This window comes from Aphelocoma coerulescens (genome assembly GCF_041296385.1).
Source record: "Aphelocoma coerulescens isolate FSJ_1873_10779 chromosome Z unlocalized genomic scaffold, UR_Acoe_1.0 ChrZ, whole genome shotgun sequence".
Lineage (NCBI taxonomy): Eukaryota > Metazoa > Chordata > Aves > Passeriformes > Corvidae > Aphelocoma > Aphelocoma coerulescens.
The window spans coordinates 62,711,008-62,724,391 of NW_027184085.1; the positions used below are offsets into that span (position 1 = coordinate 62,711,008).

The 13,384-nt window shown below is 42.5% G+C and overlaps 1 protein-coding gene across 3 annotated transcripts in view; it reads left to right on the top strand.

Moving 5' to 3' along the window:
- Window positions 1–347: 347 nt before the first annotated feature.
- Window positions 348–13,384, top strand: part of PCSK5 (proprotein convertase subtilisin/kexin type 5) — a 228,352-nt gene continuing 215,315 nt past the window's right edge. For 2 of the 3 annotated variants that reach the window (XM_069000752.1, XM_069000754.1), the window contains exon 1: window positions 348–1,081. In XM_069000752.1, coding sequence (XP_068856853.1) covers window positions 884–1,081 — 198 coding nt within the window. In that variant the 5' untranslated portion in view covers window positions 348–883. Of the gene's footprint in view, window positions 1,082–1,750; window positions 1,834–13,384 lie in introns of those variants that run through there. The other variant, XM_069000753.1, reaches the window with a different exon arrangement.

A 13,384-nucleotide genomic window follows, 5' to 3' on the forward strand; every position in this document is an offset into this window, starting at 1 on the left:
CCGGCCTACCGGAGTAGCTGGGGCTCTCCCACGGCCCCTCCTCGCCCTGAGCGCCCCGCGGGCTCAAGGCCGGGAGGCCGGTGCCGAACACGAGGCCTTGCCGCAGGCCTCGCACCTCGCCGCGTCTGCTGCAGCCCCGCCGGCGGGACGGCGGCCTCCGGACCCGGCGGGAGCGCAGGGACAGCGCTCGGGGGCGGCGGCTGAAGAGGCCAGCAGTAGCCCGGGGCCCAGGAGCGCGGAGAGCGGAGCAACCCGGCGCCGACGCGGCTGCCATTTCCCCTGGCCTTCGCCGCTGCGGGAGCGAGGGCGGGGAGAGGAGGCGGAGGAGAAGGAGGAGTGAGGGGAGAGGGAGGTGGCCGAGCCGAAGTGCACTGAGGCTCTAAGCTGCCAACACTCACACATCGCCTGCCGCCGCAGCCGCACTGCTCCCGGATTCCGGAGAGAGGGAGCGAGTGGAGGCGAAGAAAAGCCAGACGCGGGAGAGGAGGCAGAAGACCGCTGGCAGGGGGAAGGAAGTCAGAGAGGAGGGAAACGCAGAGAGAGGGAGAAGGACCCCTCCTCCCCGCGGAGAGACGACTTCCCATGTAGCTAGGGATAGAGGGAGAAGCTGGCGCTCAGGAACAGTGAGAGAAGCTCTGACAAGCAAGTTACTTAATCCCCGGAGAGCGGCGGGAAGAGGGCATAGCAGCAATCACTGATCAGAACCACTATTCCCAACCCCTCATCATTTAACCCCCGGGCGGTTCAATGCACTACTCCAAGCTCTTCCTAGTTTCTTCCTCGGGCTAACTTCGGAGGACGTACCGCCGGAGCCCGGAGGGGAGGACAAGGGCCTCGGAAGAAGAAAGGAGAAGTTTTGTGGGGGTTGCGTGCGGAGGAGAAGATGGGCTGGAAGCGCCGCTGTTGCTGGGGAGGCGGAGGCGGCGGGGACCTTCTCTGCCGGCTCACCCTGGTGCTGGGGTTCCTGCTGCCCGCCTGCAGGACGCGCCTGTACACCAACCACTGGGCTGTGCGGATAACCGGGGGGCTCCCGGAGGCCAACCGGATAGCGAGCAAATACGGATACGTCAATATAGGACAGGTAACGCAACTCACAACTACTTCCTAGCGGGCACCGGCGCTGCGGCCGGCCGGCGGGCGGGCAGGGTCCGCTGCCGCCGCCCTGCGCCGCCGAAGCAGGGACAACGACGAGGGTAAGGGACGGGCGGCCCCGCGGCCGCTGCCCGACCACGGCCCCGCCGCAGGCCCCGCCGCCGCCGCGGGGCGGTCAGCGGAGCCGCCCCGGCCTCCCGCCGCGGGCGGTGGGAGGTGATGCGCAGGGGCAGGTATGCCGGAGAGCTTGGGGCCGTGGCCTTCCCCTTCGAAGCCAGGTGTGAAACGGGGCGCGAGCCAGGGAGCCGCCCGCGGGGCGGGAGGGGGAAGGCATCGCCGGGGGGCGTCCCGCCGCGGGTCTGCGCGCCGCCTCGCTCCCTTCGCGGCGGCTGAACTTTGCGCTCCGCGGCAGGCAGTCTCCTGTGTCCCCCTTCCGAGTTGAAAGGCGCTGGTACAGGACGAGCTCGTCCTGCAGCGACCGCCCGTCTTCCCGACAGCCAGGACGTGGCAGCCGCGGCCGCTGGCTCGCCGCGGAGGGCGTCCCGACCCCCGTGCTGGCGGGGCGTGCGGAAGGAGGAGGTGGCAGGGTGTCCCGGAGCGGCTGCCAGGCGTGCGGCTGCCGGCGGCGTTCCGTGGGGAGAGGGAGCGCACCGGTGGGGCCGGGGCCACACCTGGACCGGCTAGATCCAGACATCACCACGTCAGAAAATTCTTGGATCCAGTCAGGTTCAGAAACTGCAAGTGAGTAAATACCTGGTTCTCACTGGATCCCATCACGCTGAAAAATGCCCCCTTCTGCAGTTAGGCACTGTTCTGTTTAAAATGTCCTAACATCACTTTTTCTTATGGGCTTCATTCTCAGCGTTCTAGTCTTTCCTCGAAGTTGTTCTCAAAATACGAGTTGCATATGTAGGGTTTACAAGGTGAGTGCCTAAAAAATAAACAGTCCTGTTTCATGCTTGGGTGCAAACATCCAAGTACATTCTTTCTAGACAGTAGTTTATTCTACGTGAATTGAAAGGTTAGAAATGAGCATTTACAGGTACAGAAGGCTTCCTTTTATACATGAGATTTACAAAAACGCAGCTGTGTTTACACTCCAGGCTTTTCATATCAACCAAATCAAAGTAAGACCCGATTATTATTGTGTTTTAAAATGAGCTCCCACTTACTATATCATTGAATCAAAAGTTTAAAGTACATCTCAGTGTTCCCACTCATTGCAAGCCTGAATAAGACAGCTGTGTGGTCAATTAAGATAAATAATTTACATGAGAAAAGCTGGAAAATGTCACTGGGGTAGCACAAAACATGATGTGTAAAGATGCAGTTATTTAGAAAAACTGAGTATCAACTTCTCTCATGGAGCGCTTAAGCAGGCAGGCAGTACTACTTCCAGCTGGAGGCACCAAAATTTGGTGTGTCAAAATGGAAGTGTTACCTTGGAACTACCATTTAGGAATCAAAATTTTTTGCACTGGCTTTCTTTTTAGTCTTACACGTTTTTTGCTGAAGATGTTTGTATTTATATCTGGGCCCTTATGGTGCCAAAATAAACAATAGTTGCAGGATGCAGTTTCCCCCATTTTTTCTTTTGTCAAGCTGGCTGGTCAGCTCAGAGCCTGCCTTTTTATACTTTGCATATGTAAACCCCATCCTGAATTAAGTAAAGAATGTAGTAAGCCTCTGTTGTTTCTTATGTGTCGGTGAAAGTGTATGTATACAACTATGTGATACCAATAATGGATAAATTACAGATTAGGTGTACAGATGAGGCTGAGAGAAAATAGAGAATATAAGTAATTAAAAACTGTAAAATACTTTACTAGGTATATGGATGAAAAAAGAGTAGACTGTGTGTCCAGGTGAAGATGGGTAAATGGAGTAAGGTATTAACTTTTGGAGAAAGGGAATCAGGAACAGTTTGGATGGATGAGGTGGGACTTGCCCATAGCAAGCTTTTTTCATAGATCTGGAAAAGCAGGAGAATATTTGACACAAAACAGGAAGTGCAAAAAGAAGATGAGAACGGGGCAATAATCTACTGGTTATTATTGAGACACAATTGAAAGCAATTAAAAAATTTGTTTTGTGTGTGATGTTGAAAGACATTCTCTTAGCTGAATATGCTCTGAAGACAAGAGACACCAATAAGCAGCATTTTCTCATGGAGTTACACAATAGGCATAATATTTTTGGTTACATTAAATTTATGAGCTCACCTTTAAAAAGAAAGTGCAAAAAGCTAAATCAAAATTCCACTGCAGCTGGCCCAAAGAGCCAACTTACAAATTACCTGGAAAAATAGCCTCTTTAAAATATTCAAGATAAGAAGTAGTGAAACTGTACAAAAATGAAAGTCAGATAGTTGCAAACCAGGAGTATTCTGACAGTTAATTGTATGGTTAGAGCTGAAGGGAACAGTGGAAAAGAGGGGTTCTGAAGGTCTAATTCTTACTGACCATTCTGTTAATTTTGTGTTTGTGGAAAAATGGCATTGAAAGGTACATTAAGTTGATCAGTGGAGACCAGATGGTAGACCCAGGAAGGCTCTGAATTGTAAATATTGGCCAACATCCCTTCTCCCAGTTTTTGTTATTTAGTGCATTCCTGGCAACAGGAGGAATTTAACTTACTGGTTTTTGATGCTTGTGTGATTTGGAGACTATCCAGTTGAGTCTTGAAATACCTCTTAAGTAATTTTCATTGCCATGGCAAACCTGCAAAGGCTTCCTAAATGACTGCACAAGTCAATCAGAAATAGATGGCGGAAGGGGGCGTTAAAGAGGCCTTGAGATGACCTCCTGGTGAGCAACTGAGAACTCTTTCCCTCACAGCTTCTGGTAAACTTTCGTTGCTCCTAAACCTATGTGGTCTCTGTGTCTTGTTATGAAAACTCAAAGCTTTATCATCTCTGTTCATTAAAAAGAGGAAATTTCCATTAATTTTTAGGGAACATGGCACAACAGAGAAAGAATCCTCTCTGTTTTTCCAGGCTGTGTGTGCCGTGTCCTGTTTCCTACAATTTGCTCTGACACACTTCTTGTTTATCTTGTATTTCCTGTATTACCAATGAGAGGTATGTCTTCTGTGTTTCATTGGACTTTAAACTTACACAAACATGAAATAGCAGGACTTAAATGCATAGAGTTGACTTCGTTCGCGCTTTTCCAATGTAGGCTTTTGTGACCTACTCTTGAAGTGCAATTAATAGTTTCTCTAGCAAGAAAAAGTTCATTGTTCTTTTTGCATGGGTCTTCTAAGACAGTGGTCTGGACTTGCAAGCCCTCTGGGACTGTAATAAAATAGCATAAGGTAAACCAGCCAGGGAGTTGTTCTAAGTTCCATGCTGGATGAAGCAATTTGGGTTATAGTATAATATATATTTGCATCCCCCAGTGCCTCTTTGCTGGCATGTTTTCTGTTTTGCTGTGGCTTCACAAAGCAGACCTTTCCCTTAGAGCAAAGTATCCGTCACTAGCATTCAGGAGCATTTCTTTCACTGTTGGCAGCTGTCAAGGGTTAAGCATATCGTCTGTGTAACAATTTGTACAATAGGTTTAAATGTTGTGACTACTTTGCTGTCATCAGGTGCCAGGAGCTGCTTGTTCAGGCACTGGATTTTCCTTGAAGGTTCAGGAGCACAGGAGAAACAAACAGTTGATACCTGAAAGGTGATGGAAGAATGGAAGAGATAAAGATATCTTATCTGTGGTTGCAACAAGGGGGAGAAATGCTGCAACAGTAAACTTCAGATCCTGCTCTTCCTTTTTTCTTTCTTAAGTCTATGCAAGAGCTGAGGATGGGTCAGCACTTTCCCACATCACATCTTTTCTCTCCTTATAGTATTCTTCCAGGAATTTTACTTTTCTGATCTGTTTCAGAATTGAGTAGCCTATTCCCTGCCCTTCACAAGTGACAGAGATCCTTCCAATTTTCTTCCTGTGAGGAATGCACACTATTAACCAAAAGGCACCTAAGTGTGCTGAGCTTGAGCTGTGCCTCAGGAATCACAGTAAAATAAACAGATTTGGTTTTCTAAATAATGTAAATGCTGACGTCATTTGCCAGTAAGTGTTTTGTGGTGGGTTTTTTTTTTGTTTATTTTAATTGGGAGTATCAATTTAAAGCCAGCAGATCACACAAAGATTTAGTAACTAACATTTCAGACCTGTTCATTTTAACAGTTCATTTCAAATCTGACATTCCATTGATGTCATAGAGATGTTGTGTAACAAGGTCAATTGATAGAAAGAATGGGAGGAATGGCCGTTTTTCATTTTCCAAATCTATTCCTGATGGGAGGCAGAAGTAAATTTTGCAAACTAAGTAGTTCAAATTGCAAGACAAGGAAGCAGTTAAGGAAAAAAGGAATTTATTTTGAGATGAAGAGCCTAAACTCTTGTCTTCATCAAAGGAAGGAGTTTGCTGCCAAAAGTCTACACCACTTTACATGGATGTCTGAAGAAAGCAAGATGATAGGCCTTTGTGCAAAGAAGTTCGAGTACCCCATAATATAGATGGATAATAGAAGAAACATACCTCTTAAGAGGCTGTGTGCTCACAGCATTGAAACAGAGTATACCTTACTAAAATTTAATACCTGTAATAAGTTTAATGAACTCCTAAGTACTAAGGATACAAAGTATCAGGACAATGGTATTAAAGGAACTAAAGCTAGATGTACCCTAAGCTGTATGCTTATGCAGATATATAAAGTGGGGTTGCACAAATACACCAAGGCAAACTGAATTTTCTCTTAGAAGTAGCAGGAAAAAAGTGCATTTAGGGGTGGTAGAGAATAACCACCAATAGACAAATACTTGGAAAATGTTAAGTCCTGAAACAAAACTTTTGCAAATGCTCATAATGCCACAGAACCAGTACACCTGAACATATTGGAGACTACAAAGGGAATAACATGGCTATTTCTTCTTAGTAGTAGTTTTCTCCTCTCTGCAGTTAAAAAATGAGATGGGGAAGGGAGAGAGAACAGAACTTAGTACTACTAAATGTGAGCTTTTCATTAGGAGTTGGATGAAGGAAAAGAACGGCTTCTGGTCATAAAGGCAAACTAGTAGTCTTTGTATGTTATTACAAAACGAGGGAAGATTATAATCTTATTTAACAGTATAGTGGTCAAACTACAAATTATGTGATGATTTTTTTATTTAAAGCCCTTAGGCAAACACAACCTAACTTATATTTTTAAGAATAACAATTAGTTGCAATCCCAGTTTACAAATGGCAATGTTTGTGTGAACTGCTTCTCTCAAACAAAGTACAGAAGTGGACCAGACTAGGTTAAAATGGAAGAACCAGAAGAAATTTGTAAAACATATTGAGGTAAATCTGTAGTGCATCTTACCTCCTGTATGACAGCAGTCGTGCCTGGTATGACAACCTCTGACTGACAGTGGCAAAAGCTGTAGAAGTGAAGGGCAAGAGGGAAATCACTACAGATCGGTTTGTCCATTGCAGTGCCTTTAAGGAAAACCAGCTATGCCCACGTTTCCTGGAAGATATGTAACCAGTTTTCGACGGCCTTCAGTAAAGAAGTTCCACAGTGCCAGGCTGTGGTTGGTTCTGATGATTTCTTATACTCTTTGCCCTGGTGAAGTCAAAACTCTTGTTAGTCTTCCTGCAATTCAAAGATTGTATTTCTTTTTTCTCTATGAATGTAAAGAGTAAGCAACATCAGAAAAGTAGCATTTTCCTCTTCTGGGCTTTTACATTTTCCATCCAAGTTCAGTCCTTTCCTTTGTTTCGCATAAGTGAGGCTTTCACTGACCAGTCTTGCTGTTTGACTCTGGTCTTTCTAAGAGATCCTCAACTTGAGCATGGAGCTGCCAGAGGATTACAGCTGAGTACAGCATAAGGATTCCTTCAGCTGTCCTCAGAAAAACACTCCTATTTATGTAACCTATTATGACATTTGTCTATCCTGTAGCCATATGACATTCTTGACAGAGTTCAGCCTGTGACCTGCTGTGGTTCACAGATCGATTCTGCCAAATTCCTAGCCCATTGCTCTCCAGTCTGAGTTTATTCAGTAGGTTGTTATTTATTAGGTGTAGTACTTCACTTATGCTTTTGCTGAACGTTGTCCTGTCTTTCCAGACCTTGTTTTTACAGTGTCAGTTTTGAATTCTGTTCCTGCCCCTCAACATACTTGCATATCATTTCTGAGTCTTCATGTATCTTATGCTTAATAGGTGTCTTTTCTATGCCAGTATTCAGGTCATTAGTTGAAATATTGACCACAACAATTTCAAGAGGAACTCCGGCAGGTAATTAATTGCATGCTGCCCTGCTGTAATAAATAGATAAATCAGTCTTGCTTATATAGTTTTGACCTCCTGTTCCATAGTTTAATTCTGTGCTCTGCTTCAGGAATTTTGTACTATTACTCAAATAGTACCTGAAGATAGATAAACTTCTTAATTTGCCAAGTATCTGCTCAAAATAAACATAAATAATATAATAAATTCAAAAATCTGAAGAATATTGGATTGGACAGAATCATGAGTAATGTATACCTTAAGGTGTTAATAAGTGGATTTTTGACCACAGTTGTAAACTACTCTGAAATTAACCAGTTCTAAAAGTGATTTTTTTTTCCAACTTCAGACTAAATTTAGCCATGGCCAGTATGATATATGTGCTCTTGTGTTTAAGTGGCTCATCTATCTCTCCAGCACATTTTCAGGGTCAGCTTTTACTTTTGTTTCTGTAGCTTCTAGCTTCCTATTAGAAGATAGACTTCACACTCCTACAGTCATCATAGTTGCTGTGTTTTGATTGACATCTGTTTGCCTTGACCAGAAATAATGCCCTGCTTGTATACAACTTCTCCACTGCTTTGTACAATGCCATAATTAATTGTCATTGTCAGACAAGATATTTCCAGTGCCATATTTGCATGTTTTCCAGCTGTGTTCTGTGGTTCTGTGATTAATGAGTGTACCTTTCTCTTCTCCTCCAAATAATCAACTGTAAGATCATCAAGTGGGGGAATACATGTCAACCATATCATGTGGTGCTCTTTGTCACCTGCCAAACACGGGAAAAGATACAATCAAACAGAATCCTACTTGCCAAAGACACATACCTTAATACAGTTAAGTGTTTATTTGGCTACATACTGGGCCCAATTCGATTGATACTTGCAGAATGAAAAACTGTTTGGAATGAAACATTGGCAAGTCCAGCAGAGTATGCAGAACTGCCAGAACAGCTTGTTGTGGAAATTCTTGTGGATTACAAGATGTTGCACAATGGAGGTGAGATTGTAAAAAGCATGTTAATCAGACAAGATGGAATATACAGTTTAAACAAATGAGGAAAGACAAATTTGTATGCACAGACTCTTCCATATAGAAGGAACCTGATCCTAAGAGGAAGGCATACTTTTGAATAAGGGATAGCCATCAGCTAGGGCCCATCTTTGCTCAAGTTACCTTTTTTTTCCCCCGTTTGTTTTTTCTTTTTAGGATGTTTCGGTGCCAGCAGGGAGCAGGCATCACTTAGGTTTGTGTTCTGGGGCCAAACTGGAGTTACAGAGATGCTGCAAGTCACAGTTAAAACCTGTGCTATATATGTTATTCAAACTAGAACAAAACTTGTGGGTTTTGTGTAAGAGTTCTTGGAAGGCAATGAACTGTTACAGAGCAGTGCTGTGTGTCTGAAACTCCAGCTTAGAATTGGATAATGTTCTCCTTTTAGAAACACATAGTTCAATCAGTGGTAGCATGTAGTGATACTGCAATCAGCTAGAAAGTAAACTTTCTAACACAATTCTAAGTATTGGAATGCAGGCATTCTTTATTACAGTGCTAGATCAGTGCCTTCAGGGGATTTTTCTTCTAATCAAATGTGTGTTGTGAAACTTTACAGCAATGTATTTATTCCATCATGATTATACATATTCATTACTATGTGCTTCCTAGCTAATACATAAACTTCAATTCTCCTAGAACCAATTTACAGGCTGCCAACCCTTACTGGAAGTCCTTAAATGGTCCTAGAAGGTCACCTAGAGGGGTCTCTGGTAGTTGTATTCACTGAGTGCCCCCAATATTGTAAACCTTGCCTTGAACTTCTCTTAGGGCATGTGCAGTTGTTTCATGTTACATGACTTTGCCGCAGAACCCACTAGGTGCCTCATTATCTGTTTATCCACTGGTTCTTGCTATGTTTAGCATCCTGTACCTTTACATTCTTTTATCTAGTTTGCTAGTTAGTCTTTAAGCACTATTTTGCAACTTCAAGGGAACTGAAAATTTCCATTCTCTGTGTTGTCTGTCAGTAATTTCCTTTCTGGATAAACCTAGAGAATATTTCCTTTTCTTTTATTGAGCCTTTCTTTGCAGAACATATTTACACAGTAACCTGATGTCTTAAAGACAGACAGAAAGAAAGCCAGTAGTATGACATATAGGGCATAGAGAAGTAAGATCCTATAACATTTTTGTTCACCTGAGCAGCCCTTATTCAAATACACCCAAGAGGATGCAAGGCCGTTCCGAGTCCATTAGAAGATCTGTCTAGACACCACTACCATAGGCATAGGCAGTGGTTTTATATTACTGTCCTGGATGAGGAAGAACAAAACAAGCGTCTGATGCTTCTCCCTAACACTCCCTTCAGCTGTTTTCAGCTAAGGAGCCTGCCTGAGCTGGATATGGTTTCTGCATACTTAGAAATTCTCAATGTTTTCTTTGTCCAGATTCTGGTTCAGTCTTTGAAATAAAACTAAACTTACTTTCAGCATCCACAATATTTTGTGGCAAGGATTTTTAAAGTTTGCTACTTCACTGTGTGAAGACGCACCTCTCTTTTGCTTCTTACTAGCTTTGTTAGGTGGCTACTAAAAGAGATGGTGAAAGATGATTTGTTGGGGTCCCTCCCCCTGCCATGGAGCCCTGGGAGAGGGGCCCTGGGGGGAGGCATGGGGTTTCCCTGCCCCTGGGCAGCCTTATTCCCAGTTTCCCTGTGCAGGCAAAAGACCCTCAGGTCCCATGACTGTAACAGTTCCTCGGCAGAGCCCCGGCCATGCGGCTGGGGAAATAAACATCTCTGAAACATCTACCAAGAATCTGTCCATATAGATTTCCTTTCCACGTGACTCCTGGTTTGATATAGGCGTGTTACAGTATCCTCACTGTAGCAATGATTTTTGTCCACTCTCACGCCATATGTGATTTTTTTAGATTTTGAATATTTTCCCCTAAATTATGTTGTATCTAGACTGAAGGGTCTTTGTTTATTTTGCCATTCCTCATACAACTTCTGTTGTACCATATCTTTGTCCTTCCTTCTTCTCCCACTTGGAAACTTTGTCAGGTCTATTATGTCCTTTGTATCGAGGGGACTAGAGCTACACAGTACTTAGTGTGACAAAACCTTTCATTATTCTCATAATGCCATGTACTCTGCACTATTCTTCATACTATAACTAATGTCTGGTATGTAGTTTCCTGTGAGGACTTCTGTTGAGATGAGTTTCCATGGATTAGCCTGCCATAACCCTGAGATTGTCGCTCCTTAATGGTACTGGGCAACTCTAAACAATTCATTTTAGTGTGATGTTTGGTTTGTACGTAAGTTGATCTACTTTTGTCTGTATTGAATTCCGTTGATACTGTTGTCACTCAGTTTTGCAGGGTCCTTCTGCAGTTCATGCACAGCCAGCTGCTGGAGTTTTTACACTTGTCATGGCTGACATCTACACCTCATTGCTCACTCTTTCCCATGCAAATTTTTTGTAATGAAATAGTGTAGGTCCCAGAAGAGGTTCTGCAATGGAACCCAACAGAACTCCATCTGGCATCTCCACCCATTGCAAGAAACTAATTGCTATTTGATAAACAAATAGCTAATTAATTAATTTCTTTTTTTTTTTTTGTTTTGATTGCTTACTTCTGCAAAGACCTTATGCAATGGGTTCTTAAATTCTTAGAACCTCTTGGTGAAGGACATTGGCAAAAGCCTTTTGGAAGTCCAACCAGAGTATATCTATTTACCCATCTCTATTTATATGCTTGGCCACTTTTAAGAACAGTAATAAATTTGTAAGGCAGAATTTTCCTCTGTTTAACTATTTCCAAAGAGTGACTCTTTATCCAAGTGTCCATTAATTATCTTATTTCTTAGTTTCTACTAATTTTTCTAGTAGTGACTTGGAAGTTCATAGTGCCTCACCTCACATCTCCTCTTAAAAGTTGACATCACATTTGTCACCCAGCTGTTCTGAAATGTGGAAACTGATTTTTAAATGAGATTTTCAATTACTTTAATTTACAGAGTGTTTTTATTCAGTTATTCCATGCATATTCCTTCAATATTTTGAACTGCAGAATGTCAAGTATTGTATCTCGAGTAACTGATCTGAGCTGAACTGACACAAACAAATCAATCAAACACTAAAGTTTGAAAAAAATCTGATTCTTTTGTGAGTATGCTGTGCTCCAATCAGCCAAACATAAATGAACAGCTCTTAAAGGGGAAGTTCCCCTAGCCCTCTTGGAAATGAGTAGACCCTTTCCCTGAAGGATTGGACTGCAGAGTAAGCTGTTTATGTAAGCTGTTCATGAGCAACCAAGCCCCATCTTGCGCAACTGGTAGTTTTACCAATGGGGTATAGAGTGAACTAATGCAGATACTTACAGAGTGGTCTTATAGCTCAGATTAGCTTCTTTTGTTTTTAAAGTATTGTACTCCATGAAGTATTCAGTAGCAGTTTATAGAAGTCTCAGTATTCTCTTAGTAAAGACATTAGAAATGCTTTTGCATGTACCCCAATTATATCAGTAAGGTTGACAAACTAGATGTATCCCATTGCTACCACACAACACGAGCTCCAGCCCTAGCTAGCCTGGCAGTATCAACTGTGATATTCTCTACAGTTTTCTTCCTTGCTCCTTTGTAAACAAAATAATTTGCTTTCCATGAGTTGAAAGTACAACATTAATAAGATTTTATTCATAACTAGTTTAAATAAAAGTTCATTCCAGAGGGTACATGTATGACAATATCTGGAATTGCTTTGACGCTTCTGACATATGCCCATCACTGCATCACTGTCGTTACTCCTTTCTGCCTGTCTGATCAAGCCGAATGTTTGCTTCAGCTTGGAGTAGTTTAAATTTCCATTGTCAGTTAACAGCAGACCCCTACCAATGAATTTTAGGTCAGTGCATGATGAGGGTGGCCAACTGACAAATCACAAAACCATCACCTGGGAAAACTGGTAACTGTAATTGAACAGAGTTGCAGAACATTGTTTTCTGTAAGAGTTAACTATTCCATGACCCAAAAGGGCCTTGGACTGTATTGGCATCAATAAATGGTTTAGCATTGCAACAGATGGGTCTTTTTGAAGCTTTCTTGTATATAAATGCCATTCCAGTTGCATGAAATGTGAGCAATTTCCATTTCTTGCCTGGCAAATACAAATATTAATCTGGCAAACATAACTGCATGGTGAGTGGTTCTAGTGGTGGCTGAAATCTGTGTAGTTTTTCTGATGTTTCTTATCCTGTAGGACTCTGAAACAGTGTTTCGAAATAGAAATGAAAATCCATTTATAAAGAAGAATACATAGTTTTATCCAGTGCATTGCTATCATTCTATCTTTTCCCTATTTCAGTATATTGGTATGCTTAATATCAATGGATTAAACAAATGTACAGTAGAAATTTTAATCCTTTCTCCAAGAAGAAACACTTTCAGGCATTCTCTCAGCCCTGAGGTTGTAAGATTCTGCTCTCCAAATGAGATCACCAAAGAATGTTCTTTGTATGTGTGAAATGGATAGGGTCTGAGAACTGTAACTTGTTTATCATTAGTTTTAGTAAATTTAGATGGTTTGTAATGAGTTGGGTATCAGCTGTTTTTGGCTTTTCTCTGTAGTCTGAGGTAATTCAGAAGCTTAAGTTAGTTCTTAATGAGATTAACTGCACTTTATCTAAAATGTAGGCCTCACTGGGGTCTGGGTTGAAAAAAGATTAAGTCCTTCATCCTTAAATTCTTATTGTAGTTTCCATTAAACACAATGAAAGATTCCAGTAAATCCAGTGAAAGCCTAATTGAATCTTCTAGCACTTTGAAAAATGGTACAGCAAGAGAGACCTTTGTATGTCTGAATTAATGTAACTTTTTTTTGTGTGTTGATTTTATTATTGTTGTGATTGGAAAGCAACTTTAAGTGGAATATTGCTAGACTGGGCTAGACATATTCTGTGCTAGAATAGAGTCCCTTGGTGTGCTGTAATACTATTCAAATCCTCAC